Source organism: Nothoprocta perdicaria, unplaced genomic scaffold (assembly GCF_003342845.1).
Source record: "Nothoprocta perdicaria isolate Ctin4 unplaced genomic scaffold, notPer1 scaffold_46, whole genome shotgun sequence".
Taxonomy (NCBI): domain Eukaryota; kingdom Metazoa; phylum Chordata; class Aves; order Tinamiformes; family Tinamidae; genus Nothoprocta; species Nothoprocta perdicaria.
Window position 1 is genome coordinate 10,984 of NW_020455710.1, and position 27,965 is coordinate 38,948.

Genomic DNA, 27,965 nt, shown 5'->3' on the forward strand with positions numbered 1-27,965 from the left:
CCTGCAGGGWAAGTACAGCCGGGCAGTATGACAGAGGGAGGTGAGCAGCAGGTCCCTGTGCCATCTGGCTACAGATGGATCTGCTGGGAACCCAAGTGTTGGTGACAAAGGTCATTTGATGTAGTGGCTTAAGCAGAGGGGCCTGCTGCCCTGTGTCAGGTGGGGAGAAGGAATAAAATATGGAGCAAGCCAAAAGTTTAGCAGAGTTTGGCTGCAAGCAAGAAGGTCACAGGATGAGAGGGAACTTTTCCAGAGTTTCCTTCTGTGCACTTTCCAGAGTTTCCTTCTGTGCACTTTCCAGAGTTTCCTTCTGTGCACTTTCCAGAGTTTCCTTCTGTGCACTTTCCTTCTGTGCAAATTCTCTGGTGTTCAATAGGTGCTTGTGCTACAGCCTTTCCTGGCAGAGATGTTCTTGGGGGCTCTCTCCTTTACAGCATCTGTTATCTGCCATTAAACCCTAGGAATGTGTCAGTTTTGAGCTGTTGGGTTCTCCTGAAACCAGCTCCTATGCTTAGTTATTAGGAGGGCACAGGTCTGCACATGTATGAACACTTGGAGTTCAGAGGCTTGGTTTCCCCGAGTTAAAATCCTCACTCTACCTGTGTAAGTAAGTACAGCATAATCCTGAACTGACTTGGGACAAACTCTGAAGAAACTGCATACCAAGAGAGCACTGGGCTGCACAGCAGAGTCAGTTGCATTGGGCTGGAAAGGACAAAAGGACAAGTGCAGGAGATGATGAAGGCAGAAGAGTTCTGAGAAAGAAATGGACCAGCCAGACTCTCTTGCACTACTATCCAGATATGCCAAGCCAAACAACACCGAGSTTTCTGAACAAACGACAAACCTTTATTTTGTATTTGTTTCGTATGTTAGAAGGGGAAAAAATGCATATGTCAAAACTACATTAAAAGTTAGTGATAATTCTGCAAACGTTTTAACAGCAAAAAACATGTCCAAGCCAATAAAGCAAAGGAAATGAGATTACATCTGGAACGATGATGAAAAATGAGAGTTTCCACAAATTTTCAATTGGTGCTCTAGGCTAACTGGATCTTTCGGCTTCTCAGTCCTAGCTAAGGCAGAAATTAAGATACCACACATTGGTCCYCTGCTTGTGGGAGGGCAGAATATCAGCTCTCTTATACAGCTCACATCAAACAACTTTTCTAAGGCTGGCAACCCCCTTCTTTGTTAACAACAGCAGAGGGCCAAGCAGAGAAGCTGCCCTATCTGCAGAGTGGAGCTCCAGCGTGCCCTRGTATCAGGAACTGCCACTGACAGATCTGCAGCAGGACCTGGGGATGCTCCAGAGAAATAACTGTGCATCACCTTAATTCACTGGTTAATTGAAAAGAAAGTTGCTCTCTCCTGTCATTTTCGGCTTGACATTTTATGCTGACAAATTTACATTCTGTCCCCCTGTATGGACAGGCTCTCCTCAAAACTCTCTGCCAGCCACAGCCTAGACAAACTTCCCCCAGCAACAGRCTGAGAGTTTCTAAATACAGGGGTGTCCCCTTTCAGGCTCCCCAGGAGAAGAGAGGTCCTGGGTCCCATCTAGTCCCCTGCAAAGTGCCCCCAAACAGATCTGCACTGCTCCCCTTCAGAGCAAGCACAAGGGTAGATCTGTGTCTTCTTATCTGTAGTGTCTCCGTAGGTCACATTGCTCTTCAGCATCCTGGGGGCTTTTCCAGAAGAAGTATTGGTGATTAAGGGCTGCCTTGGCTGAGATGCGTCTGTTGGGGTCATACAGTAGCAATTGCTGCCAAGAGAAAAACCCAAGGGATTTAGAATTTTAAAAAGTCAAATGCTGGATTGTACCAACATGTGGCTGGACCCTGTCTGTTGCACAGGCCTAAGATGGGACTAGCTGTGTCTGCTGTTGTATTACAGACCTCAGCATCCCTGCCTTACACTTTTCCAGATGGCAGAGCACCCGTTCAAACTTTGCAATGAAAAGATTAAACCAAAAAGCCCATGGCTCAAGGATCAAGAGGAACCCACAAGCCTAGACACATCAGCTCCTATCCATGTTGCCTGCTCAGCTTGAAAAAGCCCTCCTTGCCTGCCAGCCTTCTCCTGAACCCCTTGCTCACCGTCAGTAAGTCTCGGCCATCCCGATCTAAGTTGGGAACGATTTCCTTTATCTCCTTCCTTGTCCAGCGGGGAAAGTCCCCCTTGTAGTCAGGCAGTTGGGTCACCCCAGGCCACGTTGCCTCGGTGGGAGTACCCAGGGTGCGGAAGATCCGGAAGAGCTGATCAATCTCAGAATCCCCTGGAAAGAGGGCTTTCCTAGTCACCTAGAGCAAAAGACAACTAGTTTTCACCTTTGCATCAGCTTTGGGCCTGAGTTCCCTTTAGACTGACTCAGCCGGTCTCTTATTCCTCGTCTGTCCCTAGTCTCCTCGCGCTGGCTCTTGCAGGCTGTCCCTCTCCCTTCTGTACTCTCCCACGCTCTGCCGATCTGCAGCTCGGGGCTTTTGAGAGCTAGGGACACTGCTGCTGGGATAAAAAGAGCTATTCAAAGCAGAGTATGGACTCCTGGGACACAAGCTCGGAGCAATAACTGTGCTATGAACTGCCAGTTCTCTGCAACCCACTTGAGGGCAGCAGAGGCAGCACTGGTGGAAGATCCCTGTGAAAGCCATCAAAATGTCACAGCCGGAAGACTAAAGTTACTCCTTTTGCAAGGAGTGGCCTTACACTCCAGCCAACTTGAAACTGCAGATGGATTGCAGAAGCTCTTACACTTCTGCCAAGTCCTTGCTGGTGGTAGACTTTTTTCTGAGTTAAGGATAAGCTAACCCTCAAGGGGTCTTTCTTGCAATGCACTCCCAGCTCAGGTTGGGACAGCAGTATYGCAGATGTTGTGGATCCTGTCCCTCCTTCCACACTTTCCACTGCAGTTGCATCCTCCCAGCTCGCTGAAGAGACCATAAAAAGCATCCTACCATCTCTGCGAAGATGCAGCCAATGCTCCAGATATCCACAGCTGTTGAATAGTATTTGCATCCCAGCAAGATTTCAGGGGCTCGGTACCACAAGGTGACCACCTGGGAAGGAATACACAAATGAGCCTGGTCTAGTTGCCCTGTGTGGATTTAGAAACATGAGGGCTCTCTTAGCTGTGTCCCTGTGCCAAGCACCATTCTTCTTTCACAGCATCATTCCAACCTTAAGACACCAACTGCAGTGACTAAACAAATCAGAGCCTGCTGAGGCCATGCTGAATCAAGAGACACCTTGGCTACAGCAAGATGGGAATGATGATCCTTCAAGAGGACACCCTGGAATAAATAATCCTTCTACGGAAAAGGTGGGAACACAGTGTGTAAGTGGACTAGGGTAAAAGCAGCCAGCTCACTTTGTGAGAGTACCAAGTAAGGCCTTAGCTGCAGGTTATGGTAAGAGCCTGTGTCTGTATCTGAGCTGTGCCTCAGCTCTGGGCTGGTCACTGCTGATACATGGATTGTACACCCTGCTTTCAGGTGGCTACGGTACCTCATGAGTGTATGTGCGCAAAGGGACTCCAAAAGCTCTCGCCAGTCCGAAATCAGCTAGCTTAATGGCTCCCGCTTCGTTAATGAGCAAATTCTGTGGCTTCAAGTCTCTGTGGATGACTCTGTGTGAGTGGCAGAAGCTCACACCTTGCAGCAGCTGGAAAAGGTAGTTCTGAGGAGAAAAGAGATTTCAGACRAGGCTGCAATGAAACTACATGGAAGGCTGGAACCTACACGCTCTGCACCATTCACAGACCCGGTGGGAAATACGGCCTTGCTCTAATGCAACATGAAGCTTACAAGGCAGTACTCAGATATGCACAAACTGCCCTCCCTCTACCCTGGAGTAAGGACTCGTGGTTCCTGCCTGGCCTGCAAGAGCAACTTCCATCCAGTACCTTGACCAAGGTTAGGGGAAGGTCTCCAGTCTGGGATGAGTCCATGTACTTCTTCAGGTCCTGATTCAGGTACTCAAACACCAGGTACAGTTTCTTCTGGCTATGCACAACATCCAAGAGCCTACAAGGRAACACGGGGACGCTCCCTTGATGAGGGCAACCTGTGGTAGCCAGGGTGCTGCCATCTCACAGGCCTACCTGAGCCAAGCCAAAATGGTGCTGGACTCTCTCCCTTACCTGACAATGTTGGGGTGCTTGAGCTCCTTCAGCAGCGAGATCTCACGGATAGCGGTGCTGGGGACGCCCTCGGTCTCCCTGTGTCGGAGCGGATGATGGGATAGTGGGACAGGCACAAGGGCCCAGGTGAAACCGGCGGCAGGACAGGCCCCCTCCGGCCATGGCTGCCTGCCCCGGCAGCACCCGGCGAGGCCTGCGCAGCCCRTGCCCCTCGCGCCGCCCCTTCGCCGTGCTGCCCCCACTCACGAGTCCAGGCGGATCTTCTTGAGGGCCACCAGCTGCCCTGTGCGCTTGTTGCGGGCCTTGTAGACGACGCCATAGGTGCCCTCGCCGATCTTCTCCACCTTCTGGAAGGCCTCCTGGAAGGTGTCCATGGCGCTGCCCCTCRGCCTCGCGGTGGGCTGGGGCAGAAAGGGTAGCTTTTGGGGGGAAAAACAGACCCCCAAAACAAAAAACATGTGACAAGGCGTCGGCAACCACCTGTTCTGGTCCCTCCACAGCTCGAGCACCTGTCCCTTGGCCTGAAGAAACTGCTCCCACCATGAAACTAATCCTGGAGTCAGGATGGGGGAGGCAGGTCCAGCTGCCCCCTTTCCTCCCCTGGAGCCACTGTCCCCCCACCCCAGCCCCCCACAGGAGACGGGGCCCCTCTGCTCCATCATCCCCAACCTCCTCAGTTGGCTTTGGACGACAACTGTCTCTGGGCAAAATATCTTTCAGCAGCYGCTGCTGTTTTGATCCCTTGTGCTGGTGGGGCTGATGATTTGCCAGCCTAGGCACCCTGGAGCCAAGGTGATGCCTCCCTAGGGTCCTGCTCCTGCCCTGGGTGCCACACACAGCTCCTCCTGCCCTGGCTCCTCCACCTTAAACCCTATGGGAAAGGGGAACCAGATGCTGCAGGGGCAAAGGGATGCCCAAGTGCAGAGGAAGGGGTCAGATAGAGCTAGAAAAGCTCTAAATTGCAAAAATGGCAGCATACCCTGAGCTGGTCGCTGGCAAGCGCGGTCGTGGAATGTGCTAGCAAAGGGCTCGTAAGCTGAGGTCGAGCAAAAGGCTCGCGGGTGAGTTCGGGGGGCAGGAATGGCCAGTGCGAGCGCGCGGAGCCAAGGGCAGCGCTGCAGCTCTGTTCGGGCAGCGCCGGTGCAAAGGGGATGTGGTGGCCAGTGGGTTTCCTGGTGCAAGTTTGGGATCAAAATGCCTCACAGAAAAAAAAAAAAAAAAAAAACTTTTTTTTTTTTTTTAAATCTTGCGCAATTGTCCCTTGATCCTCAGTACCCCTTGGTCATGCTTTCGGAAGATGTCCTTGACAAGGGGGAATTAATCATTGACTTACCTGGCAGTAAAAGGCAAGGTTGAAAATGAGCATGAGTTGAAAATAAGCATCATGCAACAGCAGCATCACAGGGCCTATGTCTGTCTTTTGCAGGAACTGGGGTGATTCATGTCCCCATGGACAGGCAGGGTGAGATGTGTGCTTGACCCAAGAGGGGTTGATGCTGACCTAGCAGCTCAAAACCTTCCCGAGGAGCTCCTGATTTTGCTCTCTACCCAGGCCTTTGTTTTCATGACACTTGGAACTCGGGATCTTGGATATTTCCGACTCTGGGAAAGGGGATAAAACCTAGCCATTTGGTTATAATTTAAGGTAGGGGAGGAAGGCAGGAAGACAGAAGAGGAGTTCTATGGATAGACACAAGACAAACATCTCTTGCCAAAGCAGGTTACAAGCCTGCTTCTGGAGACACAGCTTTAGACTTAGACTGCACCAAGTGCTCTGAGATGGGGCTCCTAGCACCTGTATGAGGGAGAACTGTAAAGTTAAATGATGACTAAAAATTACAGCAAGTGCAGTAATGACTGAGCAATCTCAGGATCTTGAATCAAGCCTGCTGGTAGTATGGGATTTTGTCAATATCTGCTGCATTTTAATCTGCTTCTGCACAGTGGATGGTTTCACTCCCTATTTTCTGAACACTTAACGAGTGAATGTGAGGAAACAGGAAAGGTGACTGAACTCCCCAGGTGCTATAGGCCCAACTCATTCCAGGTTCAGGGATCCCTACAGTAAAATAAGCTGTATCTCTTTTACTAGCATTTTATTCCCACTTCACTTCAGAAAATCTCTGTTTATTTTGACAATTTAACTCAGTTGGGTGGACCTGGCAGCTTCTTCTCAAACTGGAGCAGCTCTGATGTAACATTACCTCCTGTCCTCGCAACTCCTTAAGCACCCAGCACTTCCGTGCACACCCACTCTTTATGAGGAGGAGGAAGAGAGCACCACATTAAATCCACTTGCATCATCCACGGTGTTTCAGCGGGGCTTAGTGCCTTTGCCTGAGCAGCAAAGGGTTTTCATCAAACCAGATGCATGTCTGCTCTGCCAGGAAAGCTCCCAGCTGGCAGCTGAGTCACGGTACCTGAACTCCTGTCCTGTGGACGTGTGGCCACGCCAGGCAAAGAACTTTACTCCAGTGCCCTTTCTCTCCCATCTGCAACTGCCCTGTGTCCTAGTACACTCCGGAGTGGGTGCACGTGAATGTTTAGCTACAGATTTACGGAATTCTCTCTTTCTTGGCTCCTCCAAACCTTGTGCTACGAAAGCATTGGCATAACTCAAGCGCTCCCTTAACCTTTTATCCAACAAGCCACCCTCATTCTCAGAGCCCTTTTTGGTGACCATGCATGGAGCAGCTCCGTGGACAGCTACGTCCTGATTCAAAGTATTTTAAAAATTTATTGGAAGCATCAGTGCTGCTGGGAAAGGCTGGAGTGCCGATGCCTTCCCCAGCAAAGGGATGAGGGYTGCTGCGAGGTGCCCTCAGGACATGCCGGTCTCCACGTGCTGCTGTCGCTCCTGGAGGTATTTTCTCTGCTCCTGGATGGCTTGTTCCAGCAAGGGCAGGTTCATCCCCTCCACGCAGGTCAATATTCGGGCCTTCACCACAGGACCCTCACCTGGGGACGTGAACAGGCAGGTTTTGTAGGAAAGGAAATGGATGCAGCAGCAACCGGGCGAGCAAAAAGGTTCCCTCTGGCAGCACTGAAGAGGCTCAGGGCTGCCTGCAGCCACCAGCTCAGACCTGCCCTGCAAGCTCAATTGGTGGCACAAGCCATGCACCAGGGGCCAAACTCTGGTGACAAAGCTGGTGTCTCAGCTGGTTCTCCTTCCTTGACTGCAAAATGGGGCCAGCTCACTCGTGGGCCGAGGTGACCAAAATCACCTGCCTTTCCAGAGGAATTTAGCGGCTAGGCAGGTGACTCAAGAGTTGCCACTTAAGTGTGGCTTCCTGCGGTCACCAAGGCCTTCTGCGGCATCAACGTGACTGCTTGTTATCCCGGTGGCTGAGACGATGCCAGGGTTTGCTTCACTCTGCTGCGGCCCAGCCCTGACCTGCTCCCAGTGCAAAGCACCACAAAGCCAAGAAACACTCAGGGAAGTCCTGGAAAGGACAACACTGGGCCTGGCCTGACAGCGCCTGCCCACATTCCTCACGCACCAGCCTGGGGCTGTAATTAGCACCTTGTGAGCATGGCAAGGACCAGCAGAGCCGGCTCGCTGTGAGGTGCTGCTGCAATCAGAGGGGTCTGAAGCAAAGCGAGGTAGTCTAGTGGCCTTGAACCACAAGACCAGGTTCATGGGCTCAACCCCAGTGCTGGACACTTTTAAGGAAAACCCCTGCGTTACCCCAAGGTAAGTGTAGGGTGGCTCATCTCACGCCTCATGGTCAGTGGGGAGAGATGGGCTGTTCCTGCCCTGCAGCACCCATGCCGGGGGCTGCCGCAGCCATGGACTGTGCCTTATCCCACGGCTGTTTTGGGTGGAAAGGGAGACTCCTKGCTCACTGGTCCAGGCCACCTTTCCTCAGACAATTCCACGCTCGGCTAGAAGCAGAGTGGCCGTTTACCTTCCCTGTGCTCGGCCTCCCCCAGCACCATGTAGAGAGAGCCCAGCTGGGCTTGGAAGGGCTCCACGAAGCTGGTGTCGACGCACACCTGGTGCTGGGCCGCACGGTGCCGAGCGGTGAGAACGGCTTTGGAGCGAGCCAGGTCGTAGCAGCTTAACCTRGGAGAGGTGGGTTCGGATGCTCAGCACTGCGGGCGCAGCGGAGCTRCAGCGATCACAAAGCAGGGAAGGGACAAGACGGCAAAGGGGCGGCCTGGCCGTCTAGGTGACTTCGTTACCGTTCCCACCTGCCAAACGTCCTCAGTGCCTCCCCCTCTGCGACTGAGCTGTTGATCTCCCACGGGAAGTAGTAGACAGCAGCATTTGGCAACATCTCACTCAACCAGTGCTGGGAAGGCAGAAGAGAGGAGTTCCCCCCAYGTTTCCGTGCTCTAATCCCCATCTTTCTCTCTGATTTCTCAACCCAGTGAGGCCGCTCTGGTCTGCGCATGCCAGCCCTGGGGAACGGGGCGAGGGCAGCCACCGCGGCGGCTCCCAGTGCGGATGAGGCAGCAGCAAGGCCACAGCGGCCTGCAACCAGTCTGGTGTCCCTTGGCCACTGCACGCATTGCTCGCAGGGGAGGTGGCCCTGCAAAAAGCCCTCCGCCGCCCCGCTGCCGTGGGAGGCTACCGAAACCAGGGCAATCCCGGCTCAGCCCTGCGTGCAGGCAGCCCGGGCGCTGCCTCCGTGCTGCCCCGYGCAGGGCTTTGCAGGCCGGGGGTGAAAGGCGGCTGTGACGGTGCCAGCCCGCCGTGCCCGCCGCTGCGCCAGCCTCACCTGCCCTTCAGTTCTGCACCTCTGCGGCCGGCGCTCACCTGCTTGGCATCGCTCGGGTTTTGCTCCTGAGCTGCAACAGGGCAGGGATCTGCCAGGAATGCAAGATGTTAACCACCCATTTAACGCACGTTCTCACATATATACCCAAGCCCAAACACGTATGTAAAGCATGCACAGCCCCAATTGCAACATGCTACACGCATGTTAAACAGCGGCCTGGCCTCCAGCACAGCATGCTGCATGCATTAAGCCTGCAGCCCCTCATGCAGCACGTTCTGGGCCTTTCCAACGTGCAGCTCCACGCACGCCAGCCCCAGATCAGCAACGTTATAGAGCACTCGGCACCCCCCCACGCCCGCCTGCCCCAGCACGCACGCGAATGCAGCGCAGCGTGTAACACGCGCGCAGCCACTGCTGCAGAGCGCGCACCCTATGCAATGCACGGACAGCCCCACGCAGCTCTATAGGCGCGCGCCTATAGCACCATACCCACCCCCCCAGCCCCGCGCGCTACGCGCGGTCACGCGGGGACGGGGCGGTCACGTGGGGGGGCGGGTCACGTGGGGCGGGGCGGTGGCTGAGGAGGAGGAGGAGGAGGCCGCGCGGTTCGGAGGTCGCTGCGGGCGGACGCGGGGCCCGAGCGGAGCGGATCGCAGCGAGCCGGGCCGGACTGGACTGGACCGGACCGGACGGCACCGCCGCGGCCATGGTGATGAACGCCGACCTGCGCAGGGAGCGCGCCGCCGCCACCTTCCAGCCCGAGCTGCTCACGCACGTCCTGGACGGCGGCGCCGAGCGCACCCGTCGCCGCAGGGAGATCGGTGAGGGGGAGCGCGGGCCGAGGGGCTGGGACGGAGGAGAGGGGGGCTGCGGGGAGAGGGGGAGCGCGAGGGCAGCGGCCCCTGGGGCGGGACTGGGAGGCCCGGAGGGGGKGTGGGGGAGGGAGGCAGCTCTGGAGGGAAGAGGAATCTCAGGTTGGGGGGATCGGGGAGCTCTGGGGCTGCTGGAGGCGGAGGGAGGCCCAGGGAGACGGTGGGGCCCTGTGGTGGGGACAGGGAGGCTGTGGGGGCTTCAAGGAAAGGGGCTGCGGAGCAGGGGGCTCTGTGGGGCTGCAGGGAGAGCTCCCTTCCCTCGGGGCTCCCGACTCGCCTCCCTGCCCTCCCCTTCCCAGAAAAGCTTCTGGAAGTGGAGGGACTCGGAGCAATATCCCTTATTACCSGCTCCTCCTCTCAAGGAAGATCTTGGGGTGAAAACCTTTTCCTTTGGCCGTACACGCTTGCCCAGCAGCACAAATGCGATCAGTCTTGCTCATGACTGTGACATGTGGTGGCCGTGGAGCGCTGCCAGCTCTGTCCTTTCCCAGCCTGGGCTGGGGTGGCCCTGTSAAGGGCCGGACAGTTGTATAACTTGTGTGCCAAAGGGGACACGAAAGCCCGTAGCTTCCAGGTACCTCGGTTTTGAGCCATCAGAATGGGAATAAGAGCTGCACCCTCCTTCCGAGGTGCGTGGAGATGGGATCAAAGTTCAGGGGCAATGTGATCCTGCGGGAACGAGGGCTGTCTGAGCACTGAGGTGGTCACTAGGCACCCTGCAGTTCTTCCGTCTGTAAATTCTGCCAAGTCCAGAGTGCTTCTAGTTTGAAAGGTGGTTTATGGCAAAGGCAAAAAGACAAGAGTGCCCTGTTGCAAGAGACTTTCTGAAATGCTTCAGGAGCTCTGTGACTTCTGATTTTGCTAGCTTGAAATTTCACTTTTAACTTTCTGATAGAAGTATGAGGAAGAATTCATGCTTTCCACCTGCTAAATGAAGATTATTGTGGAAATAATAGGTCCMTGGAAACTGAATTTCTTTTCTCTTCTGTTCTGTTCCCAGAGGCCTTAGTTATTAATGACCCTGACTTCCAGCACGAGGATTTGAACTTCCTCTCCCGTAGCCAGCGCTATGAGCAAGCCATCAGGAAGAGCGCTCTGATGGTGATGAAGTTAAGAGAATATGGAATTGCAGATCCTGATGAGATCTACATGTTTAAAAGGTACCTGAGGGTAGAGGTTGTTTCTTGTAATCACTTTTATCATCTCTAACAATGCTGGAGCTGCTTCTTCTTTTTTCTTTTTTTTTTTTTTCTCCCCCATGTTAGTTTTCTCTGGAATTCTAGATGGCACCAACCCCTTCCCTGCCCACTTCAGATCCAGCCTTGACTTCGTCAGTGTGGTTTTTCCCAGTGGCCTTTTTTTTTTTTTCCCAGGCCTACAGTTAATACCAAAAAAAAATGACCTTCAGCACCATATACGAATGACAACAGAGCAGGTAGTCTGATTTGTAAAAAGAAATGAAAGAATATTTACCAAAATAATTTGACTCTGCATGGATCTAATAAGGCTGCAACTTTAGTGGGACTTCTTATTTCTGCCTACTTCACTTTGCACTTAGACCCGATAAAGTTGTGTTATAGGCATGCTTGAAAGTGTTCCAAGTTGGTTTATTAGTTCTTGTTTATAAYTTTCCTTCTCTGTTCTCCAATCTTCTGGTGTAATAGTGTTTCCCTTTGACCTAGAGGCTTTTGTATCTGACRTTTCATTTACCTGATAGCATTGCCCTTCGGTTAAGTTAATAAAAACACTGAGCTTGTCTGAGTTGAGTTGCTTGCAGGGAGCTTTTTTCCTGCAACGCAGGCGCAGCCACTGCTGCAGTGCACACACCCTATGCAATGCATGGACACCCCCACGCAGCTCTATAGGCGCGCACCTATAGCACGATATCCTCCAGCCCCACGCCCTACGCACAGTTTCCAAACTGGAAAACTTAAAGGATGTGATGTTATGACCTGACTTTATTGAAGTTCATAACATAGGTTGAAGATGTTAGTTCAAATGTAAAATTCTGTCTGTTGGGATTGGCAATCAGATTTCTACATAAGAAAGCTGAAGGTGTTTTACGGTTATTCCTCTCTTGTGTTCATCCTTAAGAGTAGGAAGAAAGATGCGCTTGCATACACAGTCGCTGTCAGTGAGCTCTTTGGGATGAGCTCATCTTCCTAGCTGTTACATAGTACAAGAACTTCATTATCAAACTCTGTCTACCAGAATGACAAACTTTAAAGCTTGATTTATGAATAGCCTTTGAAGAAAACAGCTTCCCCCAACTGTCCTGAAGATATGCTTACACAACTGTTGCTGTTGTGACACGTTGAGAACTGCATATTCCCCCTTGTTTCCATAATGATTTGTTAGGCTCCAATGCTTAAGAACTGCTAAATATGTTTAGAAGCTGTTTTAATTGCTAATTGGTTATGTTTTTTTTTCCTCGTGTTTAACATGTCAGCTCAGTCAGTAGTAATTGATGTTTCTTTCACAATCTTAACTACAGTAGGATGAAAATCAGCATGAAAAAGTGGAGATTACTCCTGTCTGATATACAGCTTTTTTGAAAAAAACAGTCTAGTGGTCTTAATTCATCTTCGGATTTAAATGTCTTTGAGGAAAACAGAAGTAAGAGAAGAAATTAAAAAAAATAAATAAACAACTCAGAGAAACAATGGCACAGAAGAGATGTAAGAGCTGCAATTCAACAGATGATTCCCGTGTTCATGAGCATTATTACACAGTTGTGCACCTTTCTTTTGGGACTTTCTCTGCTTCTCTCTTAGCTTGGGGCCAGGAATACTTTCCAGCCCATGCAATCAGAAGCTCCAGTATGGTCCCAGGCTACTACAGTGTAGTAGTAGCCAGTGGGATCATACTACCTGCAGGGATTTTTCTTTTGATACCACGGCAATGAACTCCTTTATTAGTCATATTTGCTAACTGTGAAACCCAGTAAGCACCGTTCAGGCTTGTTGCCCCCACCAAACAGATTCTTTCTTCATAATGATCTTGGAAACTGCGGAATCTAGAAAAGATATGCTGAAGAGTTTGCTTTAAAGCCAGTGACTCTGTACCATAGCCTAATTCTGCAGTCTGAGAATGTCTTTGCGTTTGTTCATTTAGATGTGGAGTCTCAGGAAGTGTAGACTTTTGTTGTGCTGTTCCCTGATAGGTATGCTATCAAACCAGATTGATCTGTCAAATATGAGCGTATTTTTTGTGTGGGTGGTGTTGGCTGCTGTGAAATCTGGAAAGGCTACATCCAAGTAGCACGTCACTACACACGCCTCTCCTGTAAGTGGATTTGGTATTTCAGCTGCCTTAACTCACTGTGGCTGTTTTAGCAAATCTGACTTTGGATCAGCCCAGTCTCTGATAGTTGATGAAATTGCCAGTATTAGATGCAACATTATCTCTTGATGTAGCAAATTACTCCAGCAGTTAAGCAACTCAGGCTGCGCAAGCCCACAGACAGTGTGGGAAATGCCAAGTGTGATTAAAGAAACAGGAAGGAACAGAGTTCAGAAAGAGAAGAAAAAGCTTATTCATTCCTTCACATATACTACCTCTTACCAGGTTGTCCTTTGTCCTGAGACATCTTTTCTCTTCATAGACACTTATTCAAGCAGTGTTTTAGAACTCAATGTGAATACTTAGGAAGTAAAAGGTGCAGTTACTACTGTATTGCTCCTGGAGGGGAAAAAAAATATAGTAGAAAGTGTAGAGAAAAAAAAATAGAGCAAAGTTTAGGACATTTTCAGTCTTCTCTCTTTGTAACTTTTCTAAGCCTTTGGTGAGCCTGTTAAGTTCTGCTGTAGCATATATGTTTATAAAACAGATAATTTACAGAATATTTTCTACTCAAAGAAGTGGCTACCTTGATCCCAAGAACTCTAGATTGTTACTCGGGCTGGGTTAAAACACAGTTAACTCACTTGTAGCCTGTACTGGATTACTTGATGACAATAGTTTTGGTTCTGGAAAAGGTTCATGGTTCATTGTCTTGTCCATTTAAAAACTGTTTTAAAGCRACCATCTTCAACTAGAAATTCGGTGAAACTTAGGAAGATGTCCCTCTTTCTCTTGTCCGAAGGCTCCTTTTGRCACTTTTTCTGTGGTGATCTGTTTTTGAGTCGTCAGTTATTTACTCTCTACTCCCAGGTGCTTGTTCATAATGTAAAATATCCTTTGCAAAAAAATTGAAAAGCTCTATACAGAGCATCTGCTCTTCAGTGCAGATCTGTATTGGTAACTAACTCCTAAGAAATGTGCTCCTTGGGTAGGTATTATTACCTTAAGGGTGGCAGATTTATTTACTCTCCATATAYTTAGGGCAAGTGGAGGTTTTGTAGGTTTTCTGACAGGTAGTTTCAGAGCACTTATTTGTTCTTTTCTTCGTCTTTGATACTCAGAAAAAAATAGCGTTCACCTATTAGAGGTGGAAGATGGAGAGAAAAAAATCATTCAGACTTTACAGAATTTTGAAGGGAAATTGCTGTTGCTCCATAGACTTTTATTCAAGGAAATATTTTAGCATATTTAGTATTGCAGAGTTTCTTTTTTGGGGGGAATATATTTTGCCCTTCCTCATTGCTAAGATACTAATTAAGCTTTCCCTCATGGAAAAAAAAAAAACCCTATTTGATGAAGTATATCTACTTAAAACATGTATTTTTTACTTTGCATCCTGTAGTACTCCATAATAGTAATTTTATTAGAAGTCAGTTCATAATTCAACAATTGATGGAAGCAGATACRGGTAATAGACTCCTTTGAAAGGAGCTCTCACTGGGTTACCAAGGATTTCTCCTTACCAATACTCAGTGGCTCAGTTGGCCATTAGCTGTAGTGGGATTTGTAAGGCTGGGAGATCCCTGGGGGAGGGAAACAACTTGATTTTAATTATTCCATTTAATTTCTCAAGGAGTCTTTGTAGCATATTTTTTTTTTCTAGTTAACTAGGAAAAAAACAAAAATTGAAAGGTGAATAAAATGTTTGAAAGAAATATTTTCCCCACTTCTTGCTTCTGATGCCTCCATGTTTTGGAGGTTGTTTGTAGACCACAAAAATCAATGACGTTGCAAGCAACACCTATTTTATACTACAGTTGTTGAAAAGACTTCCAGGGGCATGTGAACATTAAGACTGAGATCCAGATCCCTCTATTTTTCTCCTGTAGAACATGTCTGGGCTCTTTTCCTGATCCGTTGGGTCTCCACTTCAGCATGTTTCAGTACACCTTACAGACCCAAATGACTGATGCTCAGAAGGAGAAATGGATGCCTCTGGTCCTTGGAGTCAACATAATTGGCACCTACGCCCAAACCGAAATGGGACATGGTTAGTTCCCTTCAGGGATCAATGGGTAAACTGTTCCAACTCCAGTTCCTAATTTGATGCTCCATAGGTAAATCTAAAAGGCAAAAGGTAAAATAGTGAATTTGGTTATCTACTATTTTTTCTACCCAATAGACAGACAATTGCTCCAGGTTTTAACAGTCACAGGTCTTGTTTCTGACTTTTCCAGAATGCACCTCTGAGCTGATCACTGCCTTCCTAGTTCTTTGCTGTTGTTTTAAGATGAGGAGATTCTTCTAAACCCTGGCAGTCTGAATTTTAGTTCCACAAGTTGGGGATATGTCGGTCAACAATACCATGGTTTTACTTTTTACCTGAATTTAGGACACGTAAGTTGCAGAGTTCGTAGAGCACAGATGGTTTGCAGAAATGGGTCGGAAGTGTGTCTTTAGATGCAACATGGTGTGCTGAGATTATACTGCTTAYGTTTGTGAAGTGAGGTATGCTTTGCCCCAAGCACTCTTTTTCCAGATGGCACTCCATTGCAGCTGTATAATTTCACAGTAAGATCTTGGTTTCAGAGAAGAAAAATCTTGCTCRTGTTACTGAGGAGAACTGCCTGCACTTAAACAGAAGAGCATTTAATGGAGAAGAACCCATTATTTTGACGCAGAACCTGGAAGCCAAATGCATCAGCAAGTAGAGTTTAACAGCTCACAAGACTTGAGTGCATGTGCTTGCATCTGAACCTGGAAAGCATAATATGTACAAGACCGTTGGACAACTGCCTGAGTTAGGTGGTGATGCTAGTTGCCTGCCTGCTAAGAGAGCTGCTGTGTTACCGAAACACTTCAAGAAGATGCAGCGGAGGGAATGTCGTCTGCTCTGCTTCAGAGATGGAATTGGCAAAAAGCTCAACTCTGAAAGTTGAGACAACCAGATAATGAAATATGCCTGCTAACCTTGTTTGCTTTTACACACTTCCTTGTTTAAATCAGACACCGCTGCGCCACAATGATGACTTACCTGCTGTTTCACATTAGATTATTGCACTTTCTTGCCTGGTGATGGTTTGGTTTGCTTGCAGTTTTCATATTTGGTGAAGAACAAAACCAAATATATTGTTTTGAAAGTTAACAGAGCTAATGTGGTGATAGTATGGTGAAGTGAATGTACTTTCCATGCTGAATTATTTAAAATGCAACTGTATGGCCTTCCTGCTGGGGGTGTTGGGTACCTAACTACTTCATCAGTAAGGTTTCYGCAATAATCTTGATTAAGTTCTGCTTAATTATTATTWTTTTTTTTAATGCTATGTTTTGAAATTGGTAGTGGGGAAACAGGCCTCTAGATTATTGACTAGAATCCCAGCCTAGGTGGGTAGTAACTCAGTTTTAATGACTCTCTTCTTGATGGCCTGTTTTAACCTGTTTCATAGTCTCCAAATAAAAAGRGACTTTCAATTAAAGAAAGACAGACTTGAAAGGAGATAAAAATTAATTATTAAAAGACTATACTGTTTCCACTTAYAGATTTTAAAGAAGGATTTTGATCTTTGACTGTCATCTTTCTACTTCTCACAAGCACTAACACTAGTTTCAGACTTGGTATTCTTGAATTTTTAAAACCTTCTTTGACTGTTCAGTCAAAAAGCTTTAGAAAGTATTACTACCGGCTTTCTTTAAATGGTTGAATTTATTTGTAGATGCATGAAACATCAAGAACTACAGTTAGTTTTACTTATAGAGCATCCTGTAGTTTATATCAATGCATAGTTTGAGATTAAAAAGAATATATCCTTCCCACTTGAAGGATGCCAAATGAGTTCGGGCGAAGTTCACAACACTGCTCTTCCCAAAACACCTATCTTGCCTTAAAAAAACCACAGACATTATATTGCATCATGCATGAAGGTGCCAGATGGACAGCTCTCTGAGGATCAGAACTTCMATCCACAGCCCAACTGTTTCAGTACTTTGCTTGCTTATGTGCAGTTTTGGTCGTCTTGAACATTGTGGACTAATGTTATTCTCTTCCCTTATTTCTCAGAAGCTGGTAAATGTTCTGAGAAATAGTAAAGACATTTTGAGAAATTTATTGCAAGCAAGTGGAATCCTAAAAGACTGTAGCCTCTGGCAGTCAAATAACTTTACTGTCCCTTGAAGTTATAAGGGGCAAGAGTGAAGGGGGATCTGTAAATAGTCAAAAGTATCACTAGGAATAAGAATTAGCAAAGCATTTTATTTTATTTTATTTTTTATTTAGAGACTTAATAGAGCAGTCGTGTCTGCCTGAACCGTAAGGGAAAAAAAAGTAGTTATGATAAAAACATGTTTAGCTGGAGAGACTCTGTGCTGGTGATTTACAGACTGAAAAAAGTTGGGCGCCTTGCAAAGTTGTTTGTTGTCACAACTTTGACTTGCGCATGCAGAGCACTGTCCTTTTTAAGGGAACTCTTATAAAAATAGTAGAAGGTGGGAGTTCACAGATGGAATTTTGGGAGAGGAATAATATAATATTGCCTCTAGTCCTTCAAAACAAACGAGCAAAAAAGAATTATCTAATCTTGAGTTTAGTTTAAAAAATGAAAGCATTCAACTGGACTGTATCTTCAACAAAAGGACGGTCAGATTCAACTCATTAATTTACACATGCCCTAATTTTTAAATGGTGCTAAGTGTCTGGCCTTCCTTCATTTGTTTTGTATTAATCCTTTTCTTTTAGTCATACAGGCTTCAAAAATACATGAATGTTGCAGATGTAGTTTTATGTGGGATTAGAAAGAAATGCATTGCAGCGGAGAAAAGGACAGTGCTTTAGCTTTCTAAAATATGCTTGCTGAGTTGTGATTTTTCTGATTTACACAATCCTTTTTCTTTTTTTTTTCCCTCTTCCTCTCTCCCTGAATCTCCACCATGAATACTCACGCTTGCTTCCCTACCATAACATTCCCTTCACACCTTCACACTCCCCTCCCGTGGCGCTTCTTCACAGCTTTGTTCATCGTGGACGGCCTGAGCCTCTGGACCTTCATCTGGGCATGTTCCTCCCTACCCTTCTCACCCAGGCAACCCCCGAACAGCAGAATCGCTTCTTCATGCCTGCCTGGAACCTGGAGATCATTGGCACATATGCCCAGACCGAAATGGGCCATGGTACAGTACATTCCCTAAATGCTATTTTTAAGCATGGCTTTGTGTGCAGAGGACTTCCCCACACAGGAAAAAATGGTGTGTGTTTCTGCCACAGTCTTTACATATGGTTGTGGCTGTAGGGAAAGATGGACTGCCTCTGAAATTTTTCATAATTGATCATAATACCACATGCAGCTTGCCCTTTTTTTCTCCTATGGGAGAGGTTGTGATTTTGTTATATGTGCATATTGAGTGCCCTTCAAATCAGTGCAAATGATTTAAAAAAGAAACACCTTGTATATATGGATATGGTCATATTAATGTGGTGGCATCCATTTGTTTCTACACTTACCATTCTTTCCAAAGTGACTTCTGCTTTACCTAGCATTAAATGTGAAGATAAAAGGACAAAGTTTTTTAAGCATCGCTTTTAGGATCTTAAAAAAGTAAGAGCTGCTTTTCAGCTTGGGACTGAACTTGGATCAAAGACCATGTGGACAACTTGGTTTCATTGCCCATGTTTTGCAGGGAACTTTATCCCACAGCTCCTTAGTTCACTCCCATGTGTTCTTTTTAATTGGACCATGAAATGGTTTCTGCTGGTTGCATCTCAAGTAGTCTTTATTCTTTGCTATTCCTTTGCTTTTGAGCTTTGAAATGGACTGTGGTAACTCCAGCAGTATTTTGACTGCAGCATTTTTTTAAAAACAATTTCTGAATTTCAAAGGAAGCATGCTATGCCTTGTGAAAACTAAGATTTTGACACCTGAGAGTTGCAGATGGGAACTTTTCTTTTTCTAAAAATGAGCGGGATCCACCTTTGTGCTGAAGTGAAGTATAAAGACTGAAAGAAGCGTAAAATAACTGCAAGTCTGTGGAGAGTCTCTTCCATCTAGTGAGGTTTGAAGAAGCCTTCCAGGAAAGTAAGTCTGTTAAGCTGCCTGTGGGATGCTACTGTTAAGCTCCACACTTTGGAAACGTTACATGAATGCATCAAGGTGATGTCCTGTTTCTTGGTGAAATGTTTGTGTAGAGTATCTGGCTCTGTATTATTCTGTCAGCCCGGACTGCCAGGAGCGCTTCTAGCTTGGCTAGCTTAATTTGAAAGGCATGGCCATATGTCACAAATGCAAAGAAAATGCCATTTGGTAAGACAGGTATGTGGGAACTGTTAAATAAAGATTTSGGGAGCAGAAGATAGAGACTGGAATTGTTACTTCCATCTTTTTTGCAGTCTCTTCATCTAACTGCAAAAGTAATTTAGTATATGCATGCTAGTGCTTGTGCTATGGGTGATTTGCTTGGGAAGAACTGCTCAGTTGAGTGAGGAGAATGTAGGCCTGATGAGGGAATAAAGAGTTGGGCACTGATTATTCCTTTTTGTAGCTGAGAAGTGTGATTGTTACTCTACAATTAAGCAGTTCACAGTTTTAGTCAAAGCAGATGAGTGGGCCTCTGTGAAGGTTTTCACTGAGAAAATGCTCATGGTGCGTACTAGGAAAAACGTCTCAGATCGGAGGTGCTTGGAAACTAGTCGTGGAACACTGTGAAAAATAGCATGTTTCCAGAGAATTAATTTCAAGTTTCAGAATACAACCTGACTTTTCCCCTTTCTTAATTGGTTTATATTTAGTCCATTATAAAACCTGAAAGGTACAGCTAAAATTTGCACATCACTACTGGAGTTCAGCTTTCCATTGTCTAATTCTGTCCTTGTCTGTTTTATGATTGACTTCATGCCAAAAACCAAATGTGCCTGCTTGTTCACAGGAACTCATCTTCGGGGCCTGGAAACCACAGCCACGTATGACCCAGCTACACAGGAATTCATTCTCAACAGCCCCACTGTGACYTCCATTAAGTGGTGGCCAGGCGGACGTAAGTACATCCGTGTCTGTTTAAGTCTAGAAGATGGGTGAAAAACCTGAGGAGGTGAGTCATRTGTGTTCTGTCTCCAGGATGGTAATGAAAGTTGATTCAAAATTTGGTTAAATTTGGTAGTTTGCTTTCAGCCAGGTAGCAGCCATAGCCATGCTCCGTAAGGCTGCTCAYTGTCTGTGCTCTGGATTGTTTCTGCAAATCAAACTGTATGGGTTTGGTATAATAATTTTAATACAACAGTCTGAGGTAGCCTGGAATTAGGCAGAACTTTCTCAGGTTTCACTGGTAGGTTTAAGTTTAATTGTATAGTTAAGAGAATCATAGTGGATAACATGGGGGACTTTGTCTATGTGTAGAACTTGCATGKAAATCAGTGCTGTAAATGTGTTAAATATAGTGTGGTTAATATAATCTCAGATCCTGCCTTAAGGAATWGGGAATGTACGTTTAGTCCTGATAATTTTCTTTGATTTCCCCTCCTTTTGCAGTTGGAAAGACCTCGAACCATGCTGTCGTCTTGGCTCAGCTCTACACTCAGGGCCAGTGCAAAGGGCTGCATGCCTTCATCGTTCCCATACGGCAGCTGGGCACCCACGAGCCTTTGCCAGGTAGGAATCTACAGAAGGATTTAGGACTCCTGTAAGCATTAATCTGTGTCTCTGCAGCTTTGTGTAGCTGCATGTGTCTTGTTAAGGTATGTGCGTATTTCTCAGTGCTGCTGGGTTTTGTCTTGGCAGGTATTACGGTGGGTGACATTGGKCCAAAATTTGGCTATGATGAAATGGATAATGGCTATTTGAAAATGGACAACTTCAGAATTCCTCGGGAGAACATGCTGATGAAATATGCACAGGTAAAGCAGGGAGCTTTGGCATAAGCTGTTAGAAGCAAACACCTCAATGAGCAACGCTTAGCCTTGAGCAATATGTTAGACCACACGTGTCTAACTCCTTGKTTTCTTCTGGGTTAAATCCATACGTATCTCACTGCTCCTAGGAAGGGAACCCTTTTTAACTTTTAACCAGAAGCACTTCCTTTGGAGCCTCTGAACGTCCTGAGCCATGGTGGTTGAGCTGTATGCAATAACTGACAGGCTACCATGTATCTGCATTCCCCTTGTTGCCTGATGGTATCAATACCAGGAAAGGCTTCTTGACTGCATGAACTGCCCTCACTTACTGCATTTTATTTCTAATGTGAATCAATGGTTGGCTACTGTGAAGTTTCCTTCTACAGAATATCCTTATTCTGTCTTCTGTCTTGCAAATGAATACAGTTTATCTTTTATTTCAGCACAGTTGCTTTTTATCCAAAATTGCTCTGTGAAATGTGCAGGGAGTGCGGGAAGAGCGGACCTGTACTAGGGCTGATAGAAAAGATTTTGCTTCTAGTTCCTGCCCAAAGACTCTAAATGAAGCTCAGAAAACAGTTCACAAGGTTTCCCTATGGTGTTCTGGGCTTTCTTTCAGGTACTTCTCAGGTAAATACTAGCAAGACCATAGGCTGATTTTAAGTGTTACTTGATGAGTTCAGAGCCTGAGACATGAACATGTAAAGGGGAAAAAATTTAAGGATCAATAAACTGTGTTGGTTGGTTTTGTTTGTTTGTTTGTTTGTTTGTTTGTTTGTTTTTTTGGTAGGTTGAACCAGACGGCACTTATGTGAAGCCACTCAGTGACAAGCTGACCTATGGGACCATGGTGTTCATCCGATCCATCATCGTAGGAGATTCAGCTCGGGCCCTGTCCCGGGCTTGCACTATTGCCATTCGCTACAGTGCAGTGAGACACCAGTCTGAGCTAAAGACCGGGTAAGTGTGAAATGCAAAAGCAGCCTGAGTCAGTGRTGGAATTCCCAAATGCTGAGGGGGAGGAGGAACTGTGATTTGATGCCGTTTTCTTTAACATTTGATAGAGTTTTAAAACATTTTTTTTAYCCTGAAAAGTGAAAATCTTTTATGTTTGACTACCAAGTTCTGCTTTTTGCTGCCAGATGCTTTTGCTGTATGGCCTTAAATACTGACTTGGATAGTTCAGGCTGCATCCCTATCAAGTGAAAAAAATCACTTGGAGTTAAACAGAACTTGTGTAGGAATCCGCCAGGCACTGACGTGCTGATCCTTCTGTGTTCTGCTCTAGGGAACCAGAACCCCAGATCTTGGATTATCAGACCCAGCAGTACAAACTCTTTCCTCTCCTGGCCACAGCATTTGCTTTTCATTTTGTGGGAACCTACATAAAAGACACCTATCGTCGTATTAGTGCGGACATCATTGAAGGGGATCTGAGCGAGCTGCCAGAGGTACTGTGTCTGAAAGTCAGAGGGCTTTTGAGRCTTCAAAGTAAGATTTGCTTGCAATGTGGGAGGCAAGGAGTCAAGCCTTTAGGCTGCTGCTCATGAGATGGCTGGTACTTATTAGATGCAATGATCGTAATCCCTGGATATGCTGGTGACTTCCACCTGTGTGCACTATACATCTTGAAGAACAAAGTGACTTTCTAGGAATGGTTGTTTATTAACTGGAAGGAGAGTTAAGACTGGTCTTTGCCTCTGTTTRCACTTTCTTGATTGTCCTTCCAAGTAACTACAGTAGAATGGGTGACTTCCTCAATACAATGCTTAAGCTTTAATCAATTAGGATTATGAAATGTAATAGCTTTTGATTGATGGCTAGGGATTCTACGTARGGATATAATGTGACAAAAGGCAACTGAAAGCAGTTCTGTACAAAAAAAAGCTGATAAATGAAGAGTGCAGCAGGCTAATGGAATTCATACTCTGAAGAATACTATGCATCATACATAGGAAGGACTAGATGATCAAAAGATGCTTGCCTATACAATTCACTCTCGCTTTYGAGAAGTGAATTGTAAGGACTCTGTTTTCCTGAGCCTAGGAAAAAATAAAAATAAAGCAGGGTGCTGTTGGACTATGGCCAGGAGGCATTGATGGTATTTTTTAYGGGAGCTACTGATCTTAGCAGGATATGCTCAAGCTAAGAATGTAATTCCACTGTTAACTTGTTTACTTTCGTCCATCAGCTCCACGCGCTGACAGCAGGGCTGAAGGCCTTCTCTTCCTGGATTGCCAATGCTGGAATTGAGGAATGTCGAATGGCTTGTGGTGGCCACGGGTACTCCCGCTGCAGCGGCCTTCCTGATATCTATGTCACCTTCACCCCTTCCTGCACCTATGAGGGAGAAAACACAGTCATGATGCTGCAAACAGCTAGGTATTTCCAACTGGAAACTTTCTTGTTGTGGCATTATGGTCTTTGTAGCAGAAATCATCAGAGTATCTAAATTATCCTGTACTAACATTAAATTATTTCCACTTCTGCTTTTGCCTTGTTGATGCATGTTTTTGCCTGCACCTATTTCTTGCTGATTGASTCTACTTTATGGGATTTCTGATCCAAGTGCTCTCTGTGTAACATAGGGATTTATCTGTTTTTTTCATCTTCAGGTTCCTTATGAAAAGCTACATGCAAGTTGGTTCTGGTCAGCGTGTCACTGGCATGGTGTCCTACCTTAATGATCTTACCAGGCAACACATTCAGCCCCAGCACGTGGCTGCTAGGCCTGTGACTGTGCTTGTCAATGATCCAGTCAGTTTGGTGGAGGCCTATAAAGCACGTGCTGCCTGGTGAGTTTGCCTTCATTAGACTGACCTAGATCCTGATAAAAACATGTGGGAGATGGTAGTCTTGTATTCCCCTCTTCATATGAGCTTGTCAGGCGGTTGCTTTTGCTTTGTTCTGAGTGTCATTTTTCAAGAAGTGATGACCTGTATTACGTGTGGTCAGTGTTAAGTGCTTTAAAGTTACAAGAGACTGCATACAACAAAATGCTGTCTGCTCCCTGTTCTATTTTGAAGTGCATCTATTTCTGATTTAATAAGTAAAAGCATATTCAAAACATAGAAACATGAGCTTAGCTAAAACTGCTTGTACTCAGGAGAGAAACAATCATATTAAAGCCTACTGTGCAGAAAGGATTAAGTTGGCAGTAGAATAGGTAGATGTGAGTAGATACTCAAGCCCTACGTCTGTTTTTTCAAATGTCATCTTAGCTGCCTGGTGCTGTGTGGTCTAGCTGCAGCACTGATGACACCGATCTTAAAGCCACGAGCATTTGTGCAAGGCCTCTGTTTTTCTGATGTGTTAAACTAAATTTTCTGTGAATTCAGGGTCATCTTGTTAATGTGGTGTCACTATATAACCAGTTTCTCTCTTCCTGTTTCTATGAAATAGGCTTGTAGAAGCTGCAGCAAAGAACTTGCAAGCTGAGTTGAACCACAGAAAGAGCAAAGAGGATGCCTGGAACGTGACTTCTGTTGATCTTGTCCGAGCGTCTGATGTCAGTGATGTTTCTAATAAATAAGAGTGCTCTAGGGACTTCCTATCCTTTCATTAACCTGATTCATCTTTCTTTTATCTATTTTGTAGGCACACTGTCACTATGTGGTAGTGAAACTCTTCACAGCAAAGCTCTCAGAGATCAGTAATGCAGCTGTCCGTGCGGTCATGACTGATCTGTGTCTCCTGTATGCACTGTATGGAATCAGCAAGAACACAGGCGACTTTCTGCAGGTCAGTGACACTCTAATGTCATACCTTTATGAAGACAGATTCCAGCCTTAGAAATATACTTTAAATACAAAGCCTCATGAATGCTTAGGCATAACATATCCACTGGTGACTTCCAGAGACCAGTGCATGTCCCATGGATGGCTCTTGTGTTAGTTTTCCCTTGGGATCCACTGTCTTAATTAACTACTCATTTTCCTATTGATGACCAAGTTAATGTTTTTGTTTGTTTTTTAAATACAAGCTAGTATTTCATAACCTGCTGTTTTTTCTCAGTAAAGGAAGACTGACGTAGGCTGGACTGTGGGGAGAAGGCTTTTAACTTGTGTACTCTTCTGATAATCTTCTGTTGTGCGTGGTTTTGTTTTTGTTTTTTTCCCAAGGCGAATATCTTGACAAGTACCCAACTTAATCAAGTGAACCAGCGTGTGAAGGAGCTCTTGGCTATAATCCGTCCCAATGCAGTAGCACTGGTGGACTCCTTTGATTTTAGTGATGGTTACCTTGGGTCTGTGCTTGGCCGGTATGATGGCAACATCTATGAGACCATGTTTGAGTGGGCAAAGAAATCACCACTGAACAAAACAGAGGTAAAGAAACCTTATTTATTTCTCCTAGGCAGATTTGTCCAGAGAAATAATTTAATTTAGGATTGCTGGTTCTGATCCAGTGACATCATCAGGTATAACTGATCAGAAATAATCATCATTAGTAATTATGGACCAAAACTAGCAAACTGCTTTTGCCTCGCTGCTTTCAGCCTGTTTATTTTAGTCTCTCCCAAATGCACATGCAGTTCTCTGTCAGATACTTAGATTTCCTCAGCTGGGAGAGAAAATTGCACCCTGCCTAGAGAAACAGTTGGCTAATCTCATTGAGTTTGAAAGCAATTAACACATGTTTTTAATTTTGCCTAAAGGCAGAAAGCTTTCAATAACTTCTGGCAGATGTTCTAGTGCCCTCAGGCAGATCTTCTAGTGCCCTCAGGCAGTTGTTCTGACTCTGTGGGAAGAAATAAGTTTGTCCCGTGCAGTCCTTTGAAAATATCATAGTGCTGCTTATCTACTTTTAGGCTCTAGCTGCAGCTAGCTCCGCTGCATTAAATAAAAATAAAAATAATAATAAAAATATAAAGAGGGGGTGGGCCTGAGAGATATCAGTGTGTCCCTCTGTCCCTCTTCTGTCAGGCAGAAGAGAACTCCAAATCCTGTCACTCTGTAACCTTTGCTGCTTTGAGTTGATTTGAGGAAACTTCATCGCCTATCACAGGTTGCCAGAGACTACTTTAATTGTAACCAAATCCCRCCAGAGCTCGCTCAGTTTCTCATGATTCCCAGTTCTGTGGGGCTTATGTGGTTCATGAGGAAGATTGCACTCTTGAGATCTCCATCAATTTTGTGTTAATTAATACTACAAGGGATTGTCTGTGTAGATAGGATTTTTATTTCTTTCCCACAAATGAGAGAGAGTGAGGAAGCTATATGTTTTAGGCTTATTGTYTCCACCTTTCTCGGGATTTTAGTGTTTCCCTGCTCTGCTTATATCCCCAAAGTGACTGTTTGAAGATGTTTTTGATTGTTTATTTGTTTTTTTAGTACAAAACCACYGTAAAATGTAAACATCTGCTTTTGAAACGCGAGCCTGATGATTTAACCACTGTTTTGTACTCTTACAGGTTCACGAATCTTTCCATAAACACCTGAAGCCGATGCAAGCCAAGCTGTAAAGCCAGCTCTCTTAAAAAATGCACAATTTTCCTGGTCTGAAAAACTGGATGTTTGCATCCTTTCTTCAGGCACCTAAATCAAACCTTTCAAATCCTGATAGCTGTAGGACAGTAAATAATTGTAGCTTTTCCTTTTACTTATGTAAATTGAGGAGGTGATTGGGGGAGTGCGTATGGATTGATGGCTGTTTTGGTTTTGAAGTGCAATTATAGTGGGGGAAAAAAAACTCTTAAACTTCTGAGAAAGCTTTATGGATTCATACAAGAATTGCTTTTGTGAAGCTGCTAATTAGGCAGTTACTGTTATCTAAAAAGGTAGGAAAGGTAGGAGGGTTTTACTACTAAGTAGTTAATAGCCCACGGGCAGTAGCTTCAGTGAGCAGTTATGTCCTTTTCACCTCCCCCCCAAAAAAAAGCATCACCATATCTCGATGTCTTGATCTTTTTCRTAGGACCAGCACCAGCCTGCTCTCCTTGTTTAACAAATATTTAGGCTGTATAAAGTCTACAGTCTAATTCACAATTTTATGTGGCATCTGCATGAGATGCTACTCACCTGATGTGGCTGGGAACTGCTCTTTCTAGAAAATACCTTTGCGTATTCCAGTGCATCCTTTACCTGCCCTGCAGACTCCCTCYCTGCCTGTCATCTGTGATCTCCAAGACTGGCCCCTTACTCTTTTTTTTAAATAATAGTTTAAAGGAGAAGCTGCTGATGCTACTGTGAAACAAGACAAGTAGTGTTAATCAGCCAGGAGCCATTAATGGATGGTCTGCCCTKCTTTTAACCGTTAGTATTTTCAAAGCACTATCTCAAAGCACTTTACAAATTCTAGTTACTGTCATTTGATGTGGAAAAAAAATCAGTTGTAGTAACTGCACATTCGATTGGTAATGATGAAATCAATATTTGAGGGCAGAAATTTGGGCAGAGTTTTGGAGTCTTCAGGTTGTTCTGGGATGTTCATGTATATCTCCTTTTTCAAAGGCACTCTTCAAGAAAGCAATCCAAAATGAAATGTCTGTATCTTTTTTCCCCACTCATGTTTCCAATGAGCTTTCTCTGATCAGCTGAAACATTGTGTTTTTATACTGATTTGCACAATACTGTCTAGATGAACAGTTTAAAACTGCAGTTTTTAACATGGCCTCTTGATGCCTAGTGAAATCAGTAAACTAAACAAAATCACTGCTGTTGTTTCAGCACCAATAACTTTGTCTAGTAACAGAATAAAACATTTTTCCACATCAGATGAAGATCAACTTTGAGTTTAAATTGGTAAAGAGCTTCAACACAAGCCAAAATCCTGCAGTTCAGAGGCAACAGAGTACAAGGAGGTTGTTCTCTGACAGCTTTGGTATCTGTTATGTCTCTTAACTTGGGATCTTAGCAGAATTTTTTAGGACTAACAATCTTTAAACAGGATGTTCAGCTCCATGCATGGTAGCTGAACAGAAATGCTTAATTTTAAGTAAATAAATAAATAAATAAATMAAACTTAGGCCTTTTGGCTGCTGAGTTTCCCAGGTTGAATGGCCCTGCTGCTCCTCAGGATACCAAGGGGGCAAAAGGCTTTGCCTTCTACTTGGTAGAGCAGGCTGCTCACCTGGG

The 27,965-nt window shown here is 45.7% G+C and overlaps 3 protein-coding genes across 6 annotated transcripts; 1 reads left to right on the top strand and 2 right to left on the bottom strand.

The window, feature by feature from the left end:
• Positions 1-915: 915 nt before the first annotated feature.
• On the bottom strand, positions 916-5,123 carry CDK3 (cyclin dependent kinase 3). Of its 2 annotated transcripts, none has more exons than XM_026046889.1 (8): positions 5,118-5,123; positions 4,385-4,557; positions 4,139-4,216; positions 3,902-4,022; positions 3,505-3,675; positions 2,955-3,056; positions 2,100-2,303; positions 916-1,765 (listed from the first exon to the last, which is right to left on the bottom strand). In XM_026046889.1, the coding sequence occupies exons 2-8, from the start codon at positions 4,510-4,512 to the stop codon at positions 1,640-1,642; spliced, it is 930 nt and encodes a 309-aa protein (XP_025902674.1). In that variant the 5' UTR covers positions 4,513-4,557; positions 5,118-5,123; the 3' UTR covers positions 916-1,639. The 2 variants fall into 2 exon arrangements, with proteins under 2 accessions (XP_025902674.1, XP_025902676.1); XM_026046891.1 differs by lacking the exon at positions 5,118-5,123 and adding an exon at positions 4,808-4,816.
• A 1,446-nt stretch (positions 5,124-6,569) lies between these two features.
• TEN1 (TEN1, CST complex subunit) lies at positions 6,570-8,892 on the bottom strand. Its single transcript, XM_026046892.1, has 4 exons — positions 8,863-8,892; positions 8,333-8,433; positions 8,047-8,204; positions 6,570-7,096 (listed from the first exon to the last, which is right to left on the bottom strand). The coding sequence occupies exons 2-4, from the start codon at positions 8,416-8,418 to the stop codon at positions 6,960-6,962; spliced, it is 381 nt and encodes a 126-aa protein (XP_025902677.1). The 5' UTR covers positions 8,419-8,433; positions 8,863-8,892; the 3' UTR covers positions 6,570-6,959.
• Positions 8,893-9,536: 644 nt separating this feature from the next.
• Positions 9,537-27,880, top strand: ACOX1 (acyl-CoA oxidase 1). 3 transcript variants are annotated; one of them, XM_026046757.1, is made up of 15 exons: positions 9,537-9,683; positions 10,735-10,894; positions 18,019-18,179; positions 19,929-20,036; positions 20,528-20,647; positions 20,777-20,892; positions 21,680-21,849; positions 22,178-22,340; positions 23,081-23,271; positions 23,505-23,615; positions 23,670-23,684; positions 24,292-24,397; positions 24,487-24,630; positions 25,011-25,217; positions 26,303-27,880. In XM_026046757.1, exons 1-15 carry the CDS (start codon positions 9,569-9,571, stop codon positions 26,351-26,353), a joined length of 1,938 nt encoding a protein of 645 aa, XP_025902542.1. In that variant the 5' UTR covers positions 9,537-9,568; the 3' UTR covers positions 26,354-27,880. The 3 variants fall into 3 exon arrangements, with proteins under 3 accessions (XP_025902542.1, XP_025902541.1, XP_025902540.1); XM_026046756.1 differs by lacking the exon at positions 18,019-18,179 and adding an exon at positions 14,906-15,066 and having other exon boundaries at positions 23,505-23,684; XM_026046755.1 differs by having other exon boundaries at positions 23,505-23,684.
• The last annotated feature ends 85 nt before the right edge of the window (positions 27,881-27,965 follow it).

Excerpts from the sequence above, each read along its gene's own strand:
- CDK3 (XM_026046889.1), bottom strand. The coding sequence starts at position 4,512 with ATGGACACCTTCCAGGAGGCCTTCCAGAAGGTGGAGAAGATCGGCGAG. Across the intron at positions 4,217-4,384 it reads AAGAAGATCCGCCTGGACTC|GGAGACCGAGGGCGTCCCCA; the intron begins GTGAGTGGGGGC and ends GCTCCGACACAG. Across the intron at positions 1,766-2,099 it reads ATGGCCGAGACTTACTGACG|CAATTGCTACTGTATGACCC; the intron begins GTGAGCAAGGGG and ends TTCTCTTGGCAG.
- TEN1 (XM_026046892.1), bottom strand. The coding sequence starts at position 8,418 with ATGTTGCCAAATGCTGCTGTCTACTACTTCCCGTGGGAGATCAACAGC. Across the intron at positions 7,097-8,046 it reads GGAGGCCGAGCACAGGGAAG|GTGAGGGTCCTGTGGTGAAG; the intron begins GTAAACGGCCAC and ends TCACGTCCCCAG.